The sequence below is a fragment of the Centrocercus urophasianus genome, unplaced genomic scaffold, assembly GCF_019232065.1.
Source record: "Centrocercus urophasianus isolate 14NV4802_14NV808 unplaced genomic scaffold, USGS_Curo_1.0 seq_30, whole genome shotgun sequence".
Taxonomy (NCBI): Eukaryota; Metazoa; Chordata; class Aves; order Galliformes; family Phasianidae; genus Centrocercus; species Centrocercus urophasianus.
The window spans coordinates 7,616,646-7,634,845 of record NW_024884867.1 but is presented as its reverse complement, the minus strand read 5'-3'; the positions used below and the strand labels follow the sequence as shown (position 1 = coordinate 7,634,845).

Genomic DNA, 18,200 nt, shown 5'->3' with positions numbered 1-18,200 from the left:
TTTCATTACATTTCATTACATTTCATTACATTTCATTACATTTCATTGCATTTCATTTGAGAGCAACCTCAAATAAGAGAACAGCTGAAGGGCCAAGGGCTGAACCTGCTGCAGGAAATACTCTTGCTTTAATGGCACAGCAAACAGAGGTAAACCACTCACCGCCAAACGTTCTGTTCAAACATTGCTGAAACATTCCACCCGGAACCAAATATATTTAATGACTTCGAAAAACAATCATTGTAAATCAGACCAGTGTATATAGAAAACAAACTCATCAATAGAATGACGTATCGGCCATCAAATAGCATTTTTATTATCTGCAAATATATATTAAAAAAAAAAAGAAGAGGAGTCATGTTACCCATGCATTTCAAAGAGAAACACATTCCAGGCCACGTAAAAACTTCAGAAAGCTAAACAATACTACAAACAGTCATCAAATAAAACGAAGAAACCTGAGGCCAATCAAAATGGAAAACAATCTTTCTTTAAGCATGTAAATATGCAATCTACAAGGGACAATCACTTAATGGCAGATTCAGCTTTGCACATTATAGCTTTATGCCAAATGATTTAGGAAACAGAACTTGCTGAGAGCAAATTCAGAGAGACAACTTTGGTTTAAAGGGAATGAAGAGATCTGGAGTCCCCATAGGAGCTCCAGTGACACAAACTGACACTTCTCTCACTGGCATCACTACAGTAACTAATGGTCCTCTTAAGCCACATTTCTTCTCCTAGACTTAACTCAAGAAGTTAAGCCACCTGCAATCAATCTTAATTAAATATAATTCTAATAAGATATGCAAGAGTTCCTACTTTCTAAGCCCCTATAATTAAAAGATTAAATAAAACTAAGTCTTGTGAATTTTGAACTGCAACTGTTATTCAGAAACAACAAAAGATGAAACTTGAAGAGACATTTTCTCCTCCTGTTAGAGGCTGTAACCACATTCTGTAAACAACATATACCACTAAGTAGCTTTAGCAGAACCAAAGACAAGCCCACCAATATTATTTGCTGCCAGTTCTTCTTCCAGCTTGGCAATTTCTGACCTTTCAGGAGAAGAAGAGCTCAAGACACTGCATTAATCTTGAGGAGTACGGTAATACTGAACACATAAAATCTTAAGACAAAAAAGCCTAATACATGCATAAAAAATAGCACTTAACAGGAACATAGCAGCTATTTAATTGGAATTATCTTGCTGGTGGGGTTTAAGTTTATAACTCCTTTTACCTCATCCTGTGATCTTCGTAATCTAGGATGGTTTTCATACAGTATCGTCAGGAGTGCAAAGATGAACATTAGCAGACCATGCCCAAAGTCTCCAAACATAACAGCAAACAAGAAGGGAAAAGTGATGATGGTATAGAGAGCTGCAATGGCAACGTGATACAGTTCAGACATACAGCACAACAGATGATGGTGGTATCTGAATTATGCATAAGCAATCAACTATTTTTAGCCTCCCAAACAATTTGCTTAGTCTTAAGTTTGAAGGACATTTCACCCCCTGCTAACAGATCTCCCACACCATATGAATTTAACTCGATTTAAAGCCTGCTTTAATTTATACATAAGTATTCTTCCGTACAGCATCACATGATGCTATCAGAGTTAAGGCAGCTACAAAACACAGAAAGATATTACACTAACTGGGCTGTATAAGCTAGGTTGTTGTCTTTTATCCAGGTGATGAGCTTCCCACCTCAGCAAGAGCAACAGCCATTCCCAGTTTTCCTCTTTTCCCTAAATACATGCTCTTATCCAAGGTAAAGCATATAAACATACAGTCGTTCTCACTATTTATAATGCTGAAAGAACACCTCAAAATCAAATCCCAACTTACCACATGGCAACCACCTGCACTTTGGATGAGCTACTGAAGATTTACAACACTTAATAACTAAGTAGTACGGCTGCCCCCATTTTGCCCCATTTGGTGTCCCACTTAGCAAGGCATTTAAACGCACAATTTTACAAACAAGGTGAGCAATAATGACAATACAGTTCAGATTTCAGAGAACCAACCTGGATTCACTTCCCCATAGTTTCCAACTCCATAAGCATCAACAATATTCTGGAACCCTGAGGTGAATTTATTGGTACGTATCAGAGTTGGAGGAGGTTGCGTTGTTGGAATGGTATTCATGAAGGAAGAAATCGTGGCTCCACTCTTCCTCTATTTACAGAGAGAAAGAAAAGAAGCACGAAAACTCAGTTGATGCTTAATCTAATGGAAGTGAAATCATTTTCTCTATCAGTAGTTTCACCAGCCTTGAAACATCACTAAAATAAGGCCCAAATTCAACATTCATCTCTTTGCATCATCTTAAAAAAAAAAAAAAAAAAAAAAAAAAAACACACATATCTGCTGCTCTAAAAATATGAATTAACGTACAGTGATCTGGTCTGTACTTTATAAGGAATACCAGATGTGGTTCAGATAAGGTACTTGGGTCCAACATAGAAGTTCTTATTTAATAGTAAAGTAATTCTTATTCAAAGCACTAAATAAAGATTGTGTTTATAAAGAAATTGTTTAACATTTATTGAGTATGTTGAGACCCAATCCTGCCCGCACCCAACTTTCACCCTGTTTTAAATAAGTATTTTCTTTGCCTATCTGTACAGTCAGAAGCTTTAGCAGCAGTGAGCATTCAGCTGACTTACAGAACCTTCCTCCAACGCATGGCGCAAGTTCTGCAGATCAGCCACTGGACACCAAACCTCAGCAATCAAACATTTGTTTGTGACATCAAAGCTGCACAGGTTGAGTACGTGATAAATGGCTTTCATCTTCTTTACTTGGATAACCCAAGTATAGATGGATTCAGATGCTTTGCACAGAACTTGGCGTAAGTAATCCTCAGTTTTATGCAGAACCTTTGTCCAAGCAGAAAAATGAGAAGATTTCATTGAAACAGTTAAGTTAACTACAGTAAAAGCACAGACTGTTTGTCCAAAGATGAACCACATTTGCAGGAGGCCCCAATGAGCACTGCCTCCTGTTCTAGGCAGTGGAATTACTCTGAAGTTTAATAAATACAGGCAACACAAGGCCACAAACATTATGTATGATCATGTTCAGATCCAAAGCTGTCTGTATTTCAGAAACATATTAATACGTTTAATACTGCAATACATGAAGTTATTGCCTCCAGGGCAAATGGACAACACCACTGTAATTTACTCACTGTACGAAGATCCTGAATACGAACGCTGAGCCCTTCAACAACCGCCAGGCGCTCATCCACAGTACTGGGGTAGGGGTACACGTGGCAGCGGTAACTGCAGAGACACAGATGTGTGTGAAGAGCCAAACCAAAGCAAAAGGCAGCCGACATCAGGTCCCAGTCAAACCTGCAGCATGCCATCTAATAACTATAGGCAAGATTCTGCCGAGTCTCACTCAGTGCTTGGCCCACACTTAGTAAGGACTGCAGATAAGGCGATGCACGCATTTATTTGTACACTATGAATTTTTAAAGCTAGATGCAGCTGAGGGGATGGAAAAAAAAAAAAAATCAAATTCAAAGCCTTGCATAAAATCAACGTTTCTAAGGAAGTGGAGGAGAGGAAAAATAAACAAGGAAAGAACTCGGATGTAAAGAAACAACATTTATTCATTTTTACCAGTCGCAAATCTTCTTAACTTTCTGGCCAATTTGTTCACCCCAATAGGACACTAAAAACACAAACCATTTTGTGGTTTCACCCTGAAAGAAAAGAAAATAGTTAATGAAACTTGTTTTCAACCAAGAACTCAAGTGCACTGTCATTATTCAAATTTGTTCTTTTACGGTATAATCAGAAAAAAGTGTCAGCAGCAACATTAGCAATCCATGTTTTAATTAAGATCAAAAATGAAACTCAAGTGTGCCAATACTTCAAAGGAGTTTCTTTTCGTAGATCATTAAAAAAAAATAAAATTTTCAGGGAAGAAAAAACAGACTTTATTTCATCACCTCTGAATTATAAGTTAGAAAAAAGCTCTGGAAAATCGAAGAGCTACAAATCAGAATGAAAGCAAAATTTCATTCAACTTAGCCAACTTTTACTGGTGATGGACAAAGTGCATTTTATAAATTCAGAGATATTTTTTAATAGAAGACAGACAATATCCCAGACTTTTTTTTTTTCTTAACTACTGAATGAACAAATAAAAGGGACATTAAGAGGTAATACAGTGTACAGACCTAGTTAATAAATATCCAAGCATTCATTTGTGCTTTTTTTTTTTTTTTTCTTTTAGTCACAGCAGCCAATCAAAGTCACAGCTACTGCACAGCAAAAGGTAAGATGTATGAGAGGTGGCTGGGGTCACTGGGTTTGCCCAGCCCAGAGCAGAGGATGCAGAGAGGGGCAGCCACGAGGCCTCCAAAGGCACTGAGAAATCATTTCCATTTAGTGCAGAGCTGAGCAGCAATTATTTTAAGTCTTTTGAAAAGTACAAACACAATAAACTCCTTCATAGTATTTATTACTCACAGTATCTGGATCTTCCAGACATTCATCCAGCTCCGCATATGTCAGAATAGTGTATCCTTTACAAGCTCTCCACAGCATTTTTTCAAATGCTTCAACTTTTGCTCGGTGAACCAACCCAGATATAAAGCTACAGAAAAAGAGAGCTTTGGTAAATAGGTCAACATCAAGTTGGATAAGGCAAAACCAAAAAAAGCTAAAATCTCAGGAGTAAATCACATCACAAAATAGCAGCCACAATAATTTAACACATCACCTCTAAAGAAGGAAACCACTCTCTATAGGAACTACCTGGTCTATAAAATGAAGGCAATTTCTATTTAGAAAACAAACTGACTATAGGCCATAGGAAACAAATAGAATATTTGACATCACCTCCGCCTATAGCAGCAAGGTTCTTGATTTTTCACTCATTTTTTACTTTCATAAAAACATTGCAGGGATTTGTATCCATACATCACTTTAAAAGCAAGTAGGCAATACCATTAATAATAATGTTACATTACTACTGACTCAGCGTGCTTAATCCTGAAAAATGTTTGAATAGAAGAAGTATCAATTCAGGGCAATTTCAGACTTTTCCTTAGCACACATACTTAGTTTTATGGGAGCTTTGTGACAGTTTTCTTTAACACATCTCTTCAAAGAATCCAGTTTCGATTCAGAGGTACAACTGGGCCACTCACCCTGCCTAAAATAGTTTGGGTTATCTGAAATCACTGGACTCACACAACACCCCATCTTTTGAGAAAGCAGCCTGTTATTTACAGCAGCTCTTGAAGCAGTTCTGAAGCAGCACATCACAGCAATCTGGCAGATATGGACTGAACCATACCTACCCCAGCTTGGCACCCAGTCTGTGCATACAGTTGTAATCTGCAAATGGCTCGTTTTCCACAGATGGAAATTCTTCGTAATTTATATGTAAGTGGGACTCATACTAGATAAGAAAAAGAAAGATCAGCTGTAGCTCTCAGGAAAAAAAAAAAAAACAAATCTAATTTATTATTCTCAAGAAGAAAAGTTAGTTAAATTATTTCAGTGAAAATACAAAATTATTTCCTGCATTCAATTCAGGCAATGGGAAGATCTTGGAATCCCAACCGAATCACTCAGCAACTAACAGGCACTTTTGCAAAAGTGACCTAAATGTTCTCAGACCAATTTATGCATCGACAGGATGTGTAAACAGGATTGTCACACAACACACTCAGATGCTGCAGGATTACCTCAGCTGTTCTCCTGACAAACGTTTGTGTGACATCCAACATGCACGTGTACTCCGTGAGTTCAATCAAGTTTTTCCTCAGCTTCTCTTTGTTTTTATTTACTTCCCTCAATTCTGTCTCCAGCTTCTGCAACTGTTCCTGTTACACAAAATAAAAGTGACACAGAATCGGGTTTGGAAATTGGGGGAGGATTCATTTGAAGTACATGTTAATTTGGCTGAATTATTAGTTTTCCAAATTCCTAAGTGCAATAAATGCTATTACTCAGTCTACCAAAGATTGCTTCATACTGAGTATGCCTGATTCACCACCAGAATCCATCAAGTCTGCTGTTATGACTCTAATTTACTTCTGAGCTAAGGCACACTTGGAATTAGAACCTGGAATAGCACGGAGTGTGAGACATTTACCTATTTACCTATTACTCTATTGACAGACTTACAATAAAAAGGAACATCATTGAAAAGTATATTTGCATTTTACAAGCTTCTCCTTCCAACACAATACCAGGAAAAGCATTCAGAGAAAAGAGCACTCTGTACTCACTAGGAAACCAACATGGGAAACAGCAGAGTCTTGGGCTAAGAACTAAGAACTCCCACACACCCTGAAAAATAAGGATGCAGGAAAAGTCCTGAATAAATCCCAAAGTAACAAACGAGGCTGAAGGACTACACCTACATACAGCAATTTATCTGAACAGTGCAACGCACCAATCCATCAAAACAGATGTGACTACAAACCTCTAAGTTAGCTTTCTGCCTTTCACAGGAATTTTGTGACAATATAACATCCTCAAAGCAGACTTTGAAGTAACACTGGCAGAACATGACATCTGGATAAAGAGAAGTAAAGTCTGCCCCTGACAGGTCCCTGGGTAAATTAGGTCATAAGTGGTGAAACAGAAAGTGATCCAATTTGAAATAAAGTTCTGAGATCCAGTACTACAGTTTTGGCAACTGGTGCTTGAACAAGTTACCTGGATTTCTAAAATGTGTTTCAGCAAGGGGGCAGGAGGAGCAACATCTCCCTCAGGAAGAGGAATATCCGCCTTTTTAATTTCTTGTACTAAATAACCTGGAGCGAGAAGAGAAACAGAATCAGAAATATAAGCATATCACTTACGCTTGCAAGAACACTAAGAGCCATTGTGAGGGTGCCAATCACACTGCAGCATCAGGCCTTAACTACTTTATTCCTTTATTTCTGCAACCATACACAGAGTCTTCAAAAAGAACACAAGGAAAGGGTGAGCCCTGTGCAGAGGAAAGGCGCTGACAATGGGCTTGGAACACAAGACTTCCCTTGGAAGCTCACAGAAGGAACCCATCCTCAGAGACGTCTGACTGAAGCCTTCCCACCACCCCCATTTTTTAAAGAAGCTTTTAACATTTCGCAGTATGTTTTTGTTGTTGTGAGAACAGCTTTCTAATGCCATCTGCAAAAAAAACTGACATCCTGCTCAACGACTCATGTTTGGAATATACAGTGTTCCAACAAAGAGGCTTAAGTAACCCAACAACACATGCAGCTCATGCTGGGCAGTGCAATTGCCACGATAGCTGCTGGGATGTACGGCATGACCAGCACATGATTCCAGCAACACACTCCAATAAAAGGATCCTTCAACAGTAACCTTTCCTCAGGATACACCGCAGTGAAATGCATCTTGGTGAAGCTCTGCAGCCTTTCTTCTATGCATTGATTGCCATGTGAAAGCAATTACTATTAGCTTGAGATGATCTGGAGAGTGCTTGGCAGTTGGACAGTGCTGAATTGTGTAATGTGACCAAAAAAAAAAAAAAGATTTATCTCATAGTCAAGAGAATATCCAGAGCAAAGCTTCTTTTTTCCCAGCAGCATTTTAACCATTCAGTACAGAAACAGTCTCAACTATTCATCAGCATCAGCAACTCTTCTTCACTTCTGAGCTTAACCAGAAAAGAGAGAAGAAACAGAACAGCAATAACACATACATGTTGTACAGCAAGTAAAACTTAAAGCTGAGAAAATTAAGAGACAGACAGCACTAGAACACTGGAATTGCCCACTGGCTGTGCAGTCTTCAGCTGTAGATGTACTCGAGTTGTATGTTCTGACCCATTTCAGTACAGGAGTCAAATAAGCCATCTCTGGCTCTAAAGTGCACAGGAGTGCACACAGGCCTTTGTCACAGATACAAGAATTTTATAAAATTCTGCAAAATTCATACAGTACAGCACTGGGAAAAATCAAAAAGAAAAACTGCAGCTGAAATCAACACCTCAGTTCCACTCCAGCAAAGTAAGCTTGAATAACGCCTCAGGTGAAAAAGGGCAGGTAGGAAAACAAAGCTCACCAAGAATTCTTTCCATTTCTTCACATTTCTTCACTTCATTCACAAATTTTCTTTGAAACACGCTTACATTTGGGTTCAGCTGAGGAAGGATGAAATACTCGTTAGGTAACATGAAAACAACCACCCCTACAAAACACAGCTGTCTGTGAGACTTCATGGAGCCAATGCTGCACATGCACTCTTTCTAAAAAGCGCTTTTCATCTGGGAAGCTACTAAAGGAGAAAAAGATTTGGCTTTCAACAGCAAAGCTTTACTGGAATTGAATCAACATCTTTCCTTTTTTTTACTCAAAGAACCAAATAACTACATCTACCAGAGAAACCATTCCCAACCTTATTCCTACCAATTTAAAACACTACTTAAAGACTTCAAATTAACAAGCATGAACCTTGATAGAAACAGCTTTTTTGTTGTTGTTTTTCGGTTTGTTCAGATTTTTTGCTATGGAGTTTCACAGAATCTACATGGAATGTTAAGCATTCATAGATATTTGCATGCATCTCCCCATGAGTATGCAATGCCTCTGGCTGCATAATCAACTTTCAAATCAGGACTAGATGGAATAGCATCTCTAGACATCTCTACAACGATATACTGACGAATGCACACCCTCCTACTGCCATATTTGCTAACTAGCTGTTCATTTAAGTTTTCCTTGCAAAGACTGTCACCTGCATTTCTGGAAAGAAATTCCAAACTCTGTCACCAAGTAAGCATCACATAATTATGATGAGACAGCTCAAAAATGAAGTTAAGTATTACCCAACCCATTTTCTAAGCCATGCAGTTGGCTTCCTCCAAGGCAAGTTGCCCTGTGGGAGCAGACACAGCACATCCTGACAGTCAGTGAGAATGCAGAAATAAGCTTACAGAGCACTTGGGTGCTTCTATCAGCCTACTGGGGATAGGCACATCTACTCTAGGGCAGCAGGTGGGCAAGAAGGCCAGCAGCAACCCGACTTGCATCAGCAACCACGCAGCCAGGAGCAGGAGGGGGCCTTCCTGCTGTGTCTGGGGCTGGCGAGGCCGCAACTCGAGTGCTGCGCCCCTCGCTAACAGAAAGACATCGCGGCCGGGGAGCGAGTCCAGAGAAGGGCAGCGGAGCCGCGAAGGGTGAGGAGCACAGCGCTACGGTGGGTGGCTGGGGGAAGCGGCCGGCTCCGTACAACTCCCGACAGGAGGCTGCCGGCTTTGCACGCAGATAACGGCGGCAGGCCGAAAGGTGACGGCCTCACGTAGCGGCAGGGCAGGTGCGGGCGGGTACGAGGGGAAGCTCTTCTCCCAGAGAGCGGTCGGGCACCGGCATGGGCTGCGCAGGAAGGCGGGGGCTGAAGAACAACCCCGCGGGCCCCTTCCAGCTCGGGCCCGGAGCTCAGCCCGCTGCCACACGACGGCGACGCGCGGCTCAGCAGCGGCTCAGCCCGCAGCCCCCCGCCCCGCCGCCCCTACTCACATCTCGGAACTCGGCCAGGCCGCGCTCTCCCACCTCGCTCAGGCACTCGTACGCCGAGCCGCTCTGCAGGAAGAGCTGCGCCAGGCACATCGGCTCCCCACGGAACAACGCGCCCATGGCGGCCCAGGACGGAGCGGCTCGGCTCAGCGCGGCCGGCGCGCAGCGGGCACGGCGGCAGCTCCCGGCCCGGCCGCCATAGCGCAGCGCCCCGCCCACCGGCTGCGGCTTCCGGGGGACGGGGCGGCCAACCGGCGCCGGGAGAGCGCCCAGCTGTGAGCCCAGCTCTAAGCCCAGCCCCGAGCCCAGCGTTACCCCGCCCCCGGCCCGCCCCCACCGCCTGCAGTCGAGCAGCCGACGTGCTGAGTTGTTTTTCCTCGCTTTTTAAGAATATCAATCCGTGCGCCTTTGCTCGTTGTGAAATAAAAATCTTTCTGTATTTTTTTTTTTCCGAAAAAAATAAAAATACTTGAAATATTTACAAAGTGGTTCTTTCGACATCAAGGTTTTTAAATGGAGAAATTCTCCCACACTTGAGAAAAGCACGGGCTCCCCAACACTGCTGCCAGGACAGCCAGGAAGGCCAGCGCCAGGCCTGCAGCCAGGCGGCGTGAATATGGCTCTCCTGCAAGGGAAAAGGACAAAAACGAGCATGAGCACGAGAGCTACATTTCAGTCTTGACATCAACCCGAAAGAGAGAAGTTTCTTCTGCTAACTAAGAAATGAATGCATTACCAAGAAAGCAAAGCCCACTTCTGGACCACATTTCTGAGATGCGATTTCTTACTACAAATCATTATTCCACAGAAATTGGCCGCATTTCGTGATGTTACAAAGAAATACAGGCAGTTTGAGGTGCTCCGTGCTGCTGTTTTTACCTGTGTAGAACCGTGTCAGCGGGTAGAACAGCTGCGGCCAGCACACGTCATTTCGATCACAGTCAAATTCTGTGTAATTAATCTGAATCCTGAGGAAAAGAAGCGCTTGTTAAACTACAGTACCACCAGAACAAGTAGAAGAAAAGGTAGAAAGGTGACCGGCTTAGAGGGAGAAAAATAAAAACTGTTCTCCTATACACTTTTCCTCTGATGAGTGCAGAAGCCTTTTTACCTTTGCAAGGTAATTTACAGGCCTTGACAAACCGCCTGCTTCTGAGGGAATCCCCTCCAGCAGAACTGTGACTCAGTGTGTATGAGGCCCAGGCCTTCTTGCTCTGCACTCCAGCAAATCACGATAACCCTTTGATCAGTGTGAATTACATTTTATCTGCTTAACTCAACGTCAAGGGTCAAAGATCTCACAAAAGTTACCTGGTCATGGGAACTGGTGGCCGAGCCGGCACTCGGATGAACTGAACAGCAGCAGTGATGGGAAGCAGGCTGGCAGTGTTTTCACAGGTGAGGCCACACTGGAACTGCCATGTGACTGTTGAGTAACTGGAAGCACATGTGTAAGTGTTACTAGAGGGCCGTATGCAGAAATGTAAAGCTTAAACAGAGCCATGAAAGGAATATTTAGAAGGAGGCTGATCATCTCTAGATGTTCACCACCGTGGAGATGGGGCAGATTGAACACAATCCTATTTATTTGCTTTGGATTGACTTGGGAAAAAAAGAAAAAAGGAAAAAGAAGTGTTTGCTGCACGAAACCTCCCCAGTTCAGAAAAGAATGAATATTTACCACAGCTTTTTTGCTGTTTTCTAATTTCAGGAAAGATGCAAATCTAAATTTCAGTTTCTCATTGCAATCAAAGGAGTTTGGGTTCCAAGTGCAAGAGGCACATACAAACTAGAAGACGAACATCTCTGTTCATCAGATGCAAGTCTCAAAAATGAAACATTTCTTTATCAAAGACACAGCACTGCTCCACCTGATCTGCACGGCGAGTATCTCTTCCCTGGGAATCCCCTGCACTGCACCCACAGCTGCAAAAATGATGCGGATGTTCAGACTGGCAGGAACATCTGGGCAAATGCCTGTCACATCTGCAGGGCTTGCACTGATGTTCGCATTAGATGGATCGAGGCCTGTGGAGGAACAAAGTTAAACAGGAATACTATGGAAAATGATCTCTTCCATATTTATATTTCTGTCACATTGCAGTGAAACGTTGGTAACTGTCACACAAAAATGTTTTCTCTGTATGAAATATACATGAAGATGTAGTTCATCAACTGAGCAGTAAAATACCACATCATTACATCCACAGACTGAGTTACACGCATCGTTCTGCAGTGTCCATGAAGTTACACACATCTGTACATATCTGGATGGATGCACCCAGATATCTTCAGGCAGCTGAAATTACATTGGTTGGTTTTATTTGGAGATGTTCCAATCCTAAGTGCATATTTTTATAACAACGTGGACTATGGATAAAAACACAAGTATCACTTACGTATAATTTCCACCCAGCCATTGAGATCACTGTCATTGGAATTGTGTCTCTTTCCAACATGAGTAGCTTGTATTAACGAATTCAGTTTCTCAGTTACATTTCCTCTGCCAAATAAAAACATCAGCTCAGACAAAAAGCAAATCCACACCGTGAACTGGGTTACAGTATCACTATGCCATAAAATCAGTTTCTCCTCTGACAGATGCTATCACTCAGTGAAAACAAACCTCAGCTACTGACTTGTCTGCCAAAGGGAAGCATTCCACTGCAACATAACCCTCACCCAATTCCAAGGAAATCTGAATGAAACCATTATAGTAAGTTTCCCTTTAAAAAGAATAAAAGGGTCGACCACAGAAACCTGCAATGTACACATGAGCTTTTGAAAAGAATGCAACAGTGCTGACGGTAGAAACTTGCAGCAAATGAACAATAAATCTATGTGGCTCACCTTAAAAGGCTGCAGTTTTCACTGATGCCAACTTCCAGCACACATCCAGAGAAGGAATCTACCCCGAACAGAACTGGTGCGTGAGCGGCTGACGAACACAGACCTCTGTCAGCTATGAATTGAAAAGACCTGATTTGAGGATTCTCACACTGACCTTTCAATTTCCACTTCTCAATTTCGTGCAAAAATTGCACACATTAGGATGCAAAATACCAAGCAGTGTAATTCAAATACAGAATCAAGTCTACTCAAATTCCATTTTCCAACCCAAACACTCAAGAATCTTGTGAACTTAGCAACTGCTCAACATTTTCAACCTTAATTTTATACTAAATGCTCAAACGTTTCAGGGTACCTAAGCTACTCTACATTCATTAAATGTAGATTCTTCAATTAAGCTGGAATAAAGGCTAGAGAATAATGTAGAAAAGCACAGTTTGGCATAGAATAGATTCAGAAGTAAAATACGTATACAAAGAAAGCATTTTAGCATTAACTAAAGTTGAGGATGCAACCTTATGAGTCAGTACCTGGCTGCCAAATTCTTAAGCTGCCAGCAGTATCAGAAGCATTCAGATTTGCAGCTCTCACTGCATTTCCAACTCGATAACCTAAACGCAGAAGGAATTGTGAACATTAACATTGATTTAATAATGCACACAATGAGTCTAAAAGCAAACAGACAGACTTTTCCATTACAGTAGCCTCATTTTAAATAATCAATACTGAGTCTAAAAGCCAATCGCTGTTATTACAGCTGACAACAATAAGAGGGAAAGAGGGGCACCAAGAGAACAAGTATGAATGAGGTATAAACATGGGCACTGATAATGACCAATCCAGTACAAAAATCTGTTCTTTTAAGAAGCAAAATGAGGTATTACTACCTGGAGTATCAGACACTTCTAATGCATTAGCACTCTTTAAGCTCACAAATTCAGCTGTGAATCTCTGTGTCAGTGTTTCTGGTAAAAGAAAAAGGAATGAATTTATTTTCAAATACGTAAATTAGCAGAAAGCATGATGCTTACATAGGGTACAAATTTCTGTCCTTTGTTAGCACCAGAAGATTCAGGATAATGCAAACTGGCAGAAATTTGTCCCATGCATTTTCTTGACAGAATCCAAAGAAAATTCTTTTCAATTGATATTACTAATTAAGCTATCCTATCAAAGAATTTGCATGCTAAAGAAATAAAAAAGTCAACAGAAAATCTGTAAAAGAAATGTCCCGATACCTCCATCACATAAACTTCCAAGGAAGACTGTGACATTGACTCCCTCTATGTTGTCATCTTCCCACATGAATACATAATGTTCTGCAAAGGTTACATTTTGACATGGAACCCCCGCTGCAGGAAGGCCTTCTGCAGAAGAAAGAAAAAACTCACTCTAATCAAAAGCATTGCCAACTAGAGAGCTGTAACTGAGAAATAACTTAATGGAAAATATTTTTGGCATTTATTTTAATGTTACATTATACAAGGACAGTGTGCTGCCTTCGTAGAGCCCTTTGGTTTCTCAATATTCTAACACCTGCAGTTCCTGTTCCTGTTGTAGTAAAACTCCTTATGAACACAGCACAAGGCTTTACTCCATCAGCTGCTGGGGCTCTCTGGACTCAGGAGTTCCTCTCCTTTCATCCCAACACACTGAGAGAGCCATCATCTCCCAGAAAAACATACTAGTATGGATTTAACACAATCCTGCATTACCCTCCCCCATTGACTGGGAGCCACTATTCTAGAATAAAAGCCGCTTCATTGGCTCAAGATCCTTAAGAAGAAACAAGAGTGTTCAAAACAAATCCAGTACTGCTTACAGGCTGCCTGCCCTGCCTGTTTTATTTCAAATATTAGAAAACTTACAAGATCCTTCCTAGGAATCACGACAGATTTTAGGCACCCAAGTCACTTGAGTCATCCAGGTTAAGTAAGAAACACGCTAATTACAGAAGAGCAGAAACATACCACTTCTAGTGACGAATTTGCCCGTGTCAGTGATGGTTCTGTAGATCACATTTTGTTGGATGAAATCTGAGAATAAAAAACAAACACTGCAGCAATCCTGATAAAAGAGTCATATAAGATATTCACATCCAAGGTACATTCCTTTTCGTTATGGAAATTGTGCAGAGAAGTATTTAGAAAGCTAGTTTTGGTAATGAACCAGGCAGGTTATGTATTCTCTCATGATCCTACTAAGGTAGCATAAATAAACAAAATTAGACAACTTCATTAAGCAGCACAAAAAAAAGAAAATTCTCTTCATGCTGGTAACACTGCATCATCTCAAACTGCAGAGTGACACTTCTTACTTTCTGCATTACAAAAGCATAAATATAAGCACTTCTAAAGCGACAACACTGCACCCTCTTGACAGAAAAGGGAGGCTACAATACAAAAGCAGTAAGAGAGATGCGTCCTTGTGCCACGTGCAGCCGCATGAGTCACCAGAAACAGGTGAATGAGAAACAAAGACTAATCCCACTATTTCTCCTGTCCTAAATAATTTGGGGAAGCTTGGTAGGTGATCAGAAATGGAACTATAGCATCCCTAAACTCTGAACTATAGCCACATAGCTGTCGTGTCAACAGTCCTTTCACTTATTCTGTCTCTGAGGAACATAAATCCATTTCTGTTAGGACTATGCAACATACCTCCTGTTCCACTGTTGATTCTCACATCATGGGGCAGTCCTTCCTTGTAAGATTCTGCCTCAGAAAGGCACTTCACATCAAACTCCTGCAGATACGCTACAGGGGCGTTCCCAACGCACTGCCCTGCCAGGGACTGCTGCAGGTAGTTGAACAGAAACACGTGGGTTAGCCTCAAAATGAAAAGCTAGGAAATAGCACATTTGTCAGTGAAATGCCCCAAATATGCACTACAGCCACATGTGACTGACAAACAAGTAATCTGCATAAAAGAGAGGTTGTAACTATTTCGAAAGCTATCAGTTTTAAAGCAGGCTGGAGTCATCAAAATTTGATAAACCAATTCTAACTGGCAAATCCGTAACATGTAGAAGGACTTAAAATAAAAGAATACAGCCAGACAAAACAAAGAGAAGGCAACAAGTGGTCAGCAGTGCAGCAGGCAGAGAGGAAAAAATAAAGAAGCCACAAACCACTAATTGGGATGCAAATCTTGTTTTTATCTCTTGCAATAATTAAAACTTTACTACCTGGAGGAGTGGGCAGGGGAGTAGGAAAGATAATGATTGTTTTTAACAATGATTTTGTGCTTGGTGAAAAATATGTTCCACCAGTTCACAAGAGCAAGTTATAGAATTTGGCTACAAATACAAAAGAATGTGATAAATGGAGAATTTCAAACGAGCCAAGAGGAGTCAGAAGCTCCTAAACACAAAGCGATTACCTGAGGGATGGTAAAATACTCATCATCCTCTGTCATAATTGGATCTCCTGGTCTGTAACCAGTGAAGAGTTTCCCAGGAGAAGCTTGTACAGGGATCCTAAATGGAGGAACTTTGGGTGCAGAACTGCAGATAAGTTCAAAAACGAAACAATTCCTTACTCCTTTACAATACACAGGTAATTAAACATCTGCCTTCAAGCCCCATGTTCTCATAAAGTACCAATTATATTTCTCCATTTGCATTTAAAGTTCCCAGTTTAAAATTATAATTTCAAAATAACCTTCACTGTAAAAAACATGCTACAGTTTCAACATTATGTCTAAAATGTGTGTTAAGGAAAGAAATCTTCTAAGACTTACATAGAGCCATCATAAAAATAGCCAAGAAATGGTGTATTGCTAAGAGAAGACTGTACACAAAGGAGGGGAAACCAATCAGGAGTATATTCTGTTGTCTTTGTAGAGCACAGCTGATCAAAAGGTGGGTTTACATCCCCACCAAACACTCCAGTGAAACATGATCTGTTGAATAACTGCTTCAGGTCTGCTGTACACTCCTGGAAGGGAAAAGAACGTCTTAGAACACTAATTGCACTACCACAGCCATTAGCGCTGTATTTGCAGGTAACCAAGCCAGTTCTGTAGATAGATGTCATATTTACTATTAGAAATACTAGAAAAAAAAAACAGGCAAACCCTCCTTAAGGAGTGTAGAAATTCTGAAAACATTTCATTAAAGTTTAATATGAAACAAGTACCGGATCACAGCAACAACGAACATCACAAGCTCCATCTGTCAAGTCACAAGGACAGGAGCCCAAGGGCTGAAACGCCTGGTTAGGGATGACAGATGCAATTTCTGTAAAAGAATTACAAGAAAAGAAGAAAAAAAATTATCCTTAAACGCTAATGAAATTTAATCTCTCATTGCTGCCCAAATCCCAATTTATTTATTTATTTGGTATGTAAACAGAAAGTAAATATCATTTCTTCTTCAGCGTATCCAAACACTTACCTGACACGTTTCCCACAAAGGAAGAGTTAGCATATATTTCAGCTTGAATTAGGAGATGTGCCAGCATCACTGAACCACTGCAAGCTGCAACCTGAAGAGTTTCCACCACACAGAGAGGTGCTGTGCAGCAGTCAGTGGCATTGGGCAAACATAACTGCAGACTTCTAGTGAAGGTTACAGTCACTTTGGATGCACCCTGCAAAACACAAAATGACAGATTCAACAGCTTGTATCAAATTACTGTTCTTTGTACCACTATCTTCCAGGAAGCATAGGCAGTTCTGGAGAGGAGGAAGACAAGAAGCCAGTGTCAAAGCTGCACCTTAGTAACTTTGACAATGTGGGTATCCAGATGATGGGACGTGACAAAGGCAAAAAGGCAAAGCACTCTAACTGAGTAAACTAGTATTACATTAGCACCTCATCAGCCTTTAATACACGATTGCTCAAGCTTTCCTATCTTAGGGAAGAATCAGTGTTTACATACCACACCAGGTGTTACACTCAAATCCCAATCACCAACTCTTTCACTTCCACTGCAGCTTGGAACTTGCACATTCCCTATACCAAAATAAAAATTAAAATATATCTATGTTACTGTTAATTCAAACTTCTCACGTGGCTTCAAGCAAGCACATCCCTCAGCCCAGACAACACGGAGTCAGCACAGGAGTAACAGCCTGAGTACAGAGCCCTTCAGAGTTTGGATTCCAGTGACTCTTAAAGCACTGGACACACCGGCAGGGCAGGACGGGCTCTGAGCCTGGGGAGCTGCTGCCCCTGAGCACTGCAGGAGGCGGGAACGGGGAGGTCCATCAGAAGGACCCTCCCAAATCAAATCATCACAGCTCAGTGATGGTTCTATGAACTGCACTGCAGTTACTCGGGTAGTTTTAGTGGCAGGAAAAAAAAAAAAAATTAAGAATTCAAATATATATATATAATTTTTTTCAACATAGCATATAAATAAAGTGTTCTTACCTGTCTCTTTATCTATAGCATCTACAATAATGGAAAAATTAACTCCTGAAGAATCTCCAAGAAAAAATGAATTAACTCTTAGCCCAGACATGTGGATAAAGGAAGGCTGAAAAACTGGGGGGTGGGGGGGAGAAGGTTAAAAAAAAAAAAAAAGAGAAGAATCACATTGTAACACGCACAGAAACCCACAAAGCACCACACACGTGAGGCACGCCAGGCAGTGCCCGGTCAGCACGCGTACGATGCTGCGGCCCTTCCTCCCTCCCTCCCTTCCCTTTCCCTTGCCTTTCCCACCCACCAGGCTCCCCATGGCGCTGCCCCGCGCACGGAGCCGCCAGAAGCAGCAGCAGCAGCGCCCCGAGCCCGGCGGCCGCCATGGCGTCAGGAAGCGCCGCGCCGCCGGGCCGCCATCTTGAGGCGGCGATGCCGCTGCCATGGCGACGGGGAGGGCGGGAAGCGC

At 41.5% G+C, this 18,200-nt stretch overlaps 2 protein-coding genes across 3 annotated transcripts in view; both read right to left on the bottom strand.

Moving 5' to 3' along the window:
* ATP6V0A2 (ATPase H+ transporting V0 subunit a2) overlaps positions 1-9,655 on the bottom strand; it is a 14,366-nt gene extending 4,711 nt beyond the window's left edge. Inside the window, exons 1-12 of one of the 2 annotated variants that reach the window (XM_042828835.1) lie at positions 9,517-9,655; positions 8,063-8,141; positions 6,704-6,801; positions 5,725-5,862; positions 5,335-5,435; positions 4,499-4,625; positions 3,644-3,726; positions 3,205-3,298; positions 2,681-2,893; positions 2,039-2,189; positions 1,244-1,383; positions 163-320 (exon numbers count right to left, since the gene is read on the bottom strand). In XM_042828835.1, coding sequence (XP_042684769.1) covers positions 163-320; positions 1,244-1,383; positions 2,039-2,189; positions 2,681-2,893; positions 3,205-3,298; positions 3,644-3,726; positions 4,499-4,625; positions 5,335-5,435; positions 5,725-5,862; positions 6,704-6,801; positions 8,063-8,141; positions 9,517-9,633 — 1,499 coding nt within the window. In that variant the 5' untranslated portion in view covers positions 9,634-9,655. The remainder of the gene's footprint in view (positions 1-162; positions 321-1,243; positions 1,384-2,038; positions 2,190-2,680; positions 2,894-3,204; positions 3,299-3,643; positions 3,727-4,498; positions 4,626-5,334; positions 5,436-5,724; positions 5,863-6,703; positions 6,802-8,062; positions 8,142-9,516) is intronic. The other variant, XM_042828836.1, reaches the window with a different exon arrangement.
* Positions 9,656-9,928: 273 nt separating this feature from the next.
* Positions 9,929-18,117, bottom strand: TCTN2 (tectonic family member 2). Its single transcript, XM_042828837.1, has 18 exons — positions 18,039-18,117; positions 17,741-17,854; positions 17,247-17,320; positions 16,760-16,955; positions 16,503-16,603; positions 16,105-16,301; positions 15,745-15,868; positions 15,024-15,159; positions 14,334-14,399; positions 13,602-13,730; positions 13,251-13,328; positions 12,894-12,974; positions 12,364-12,475; positions 11,913-12,016; positions 11,385-11,541; positions 10,825-10,950; positions 10,393-10,481; positions 9,929-10,138 (listed from the first exon to the last, which is right to left on the bottom strand). The coding sequence occupies exons 1-18, from the start codon at positions 18,115-18,117 to the stop codon at positions 10,023-10,025; spliced, it is 2,079 nt and encodes a 692-aa protein (XP_042684771.1). The 3' UTR covers positions 9,929-10,022.
* Positions 18,118-18,200: the final 83 nt, after the last annotated feature.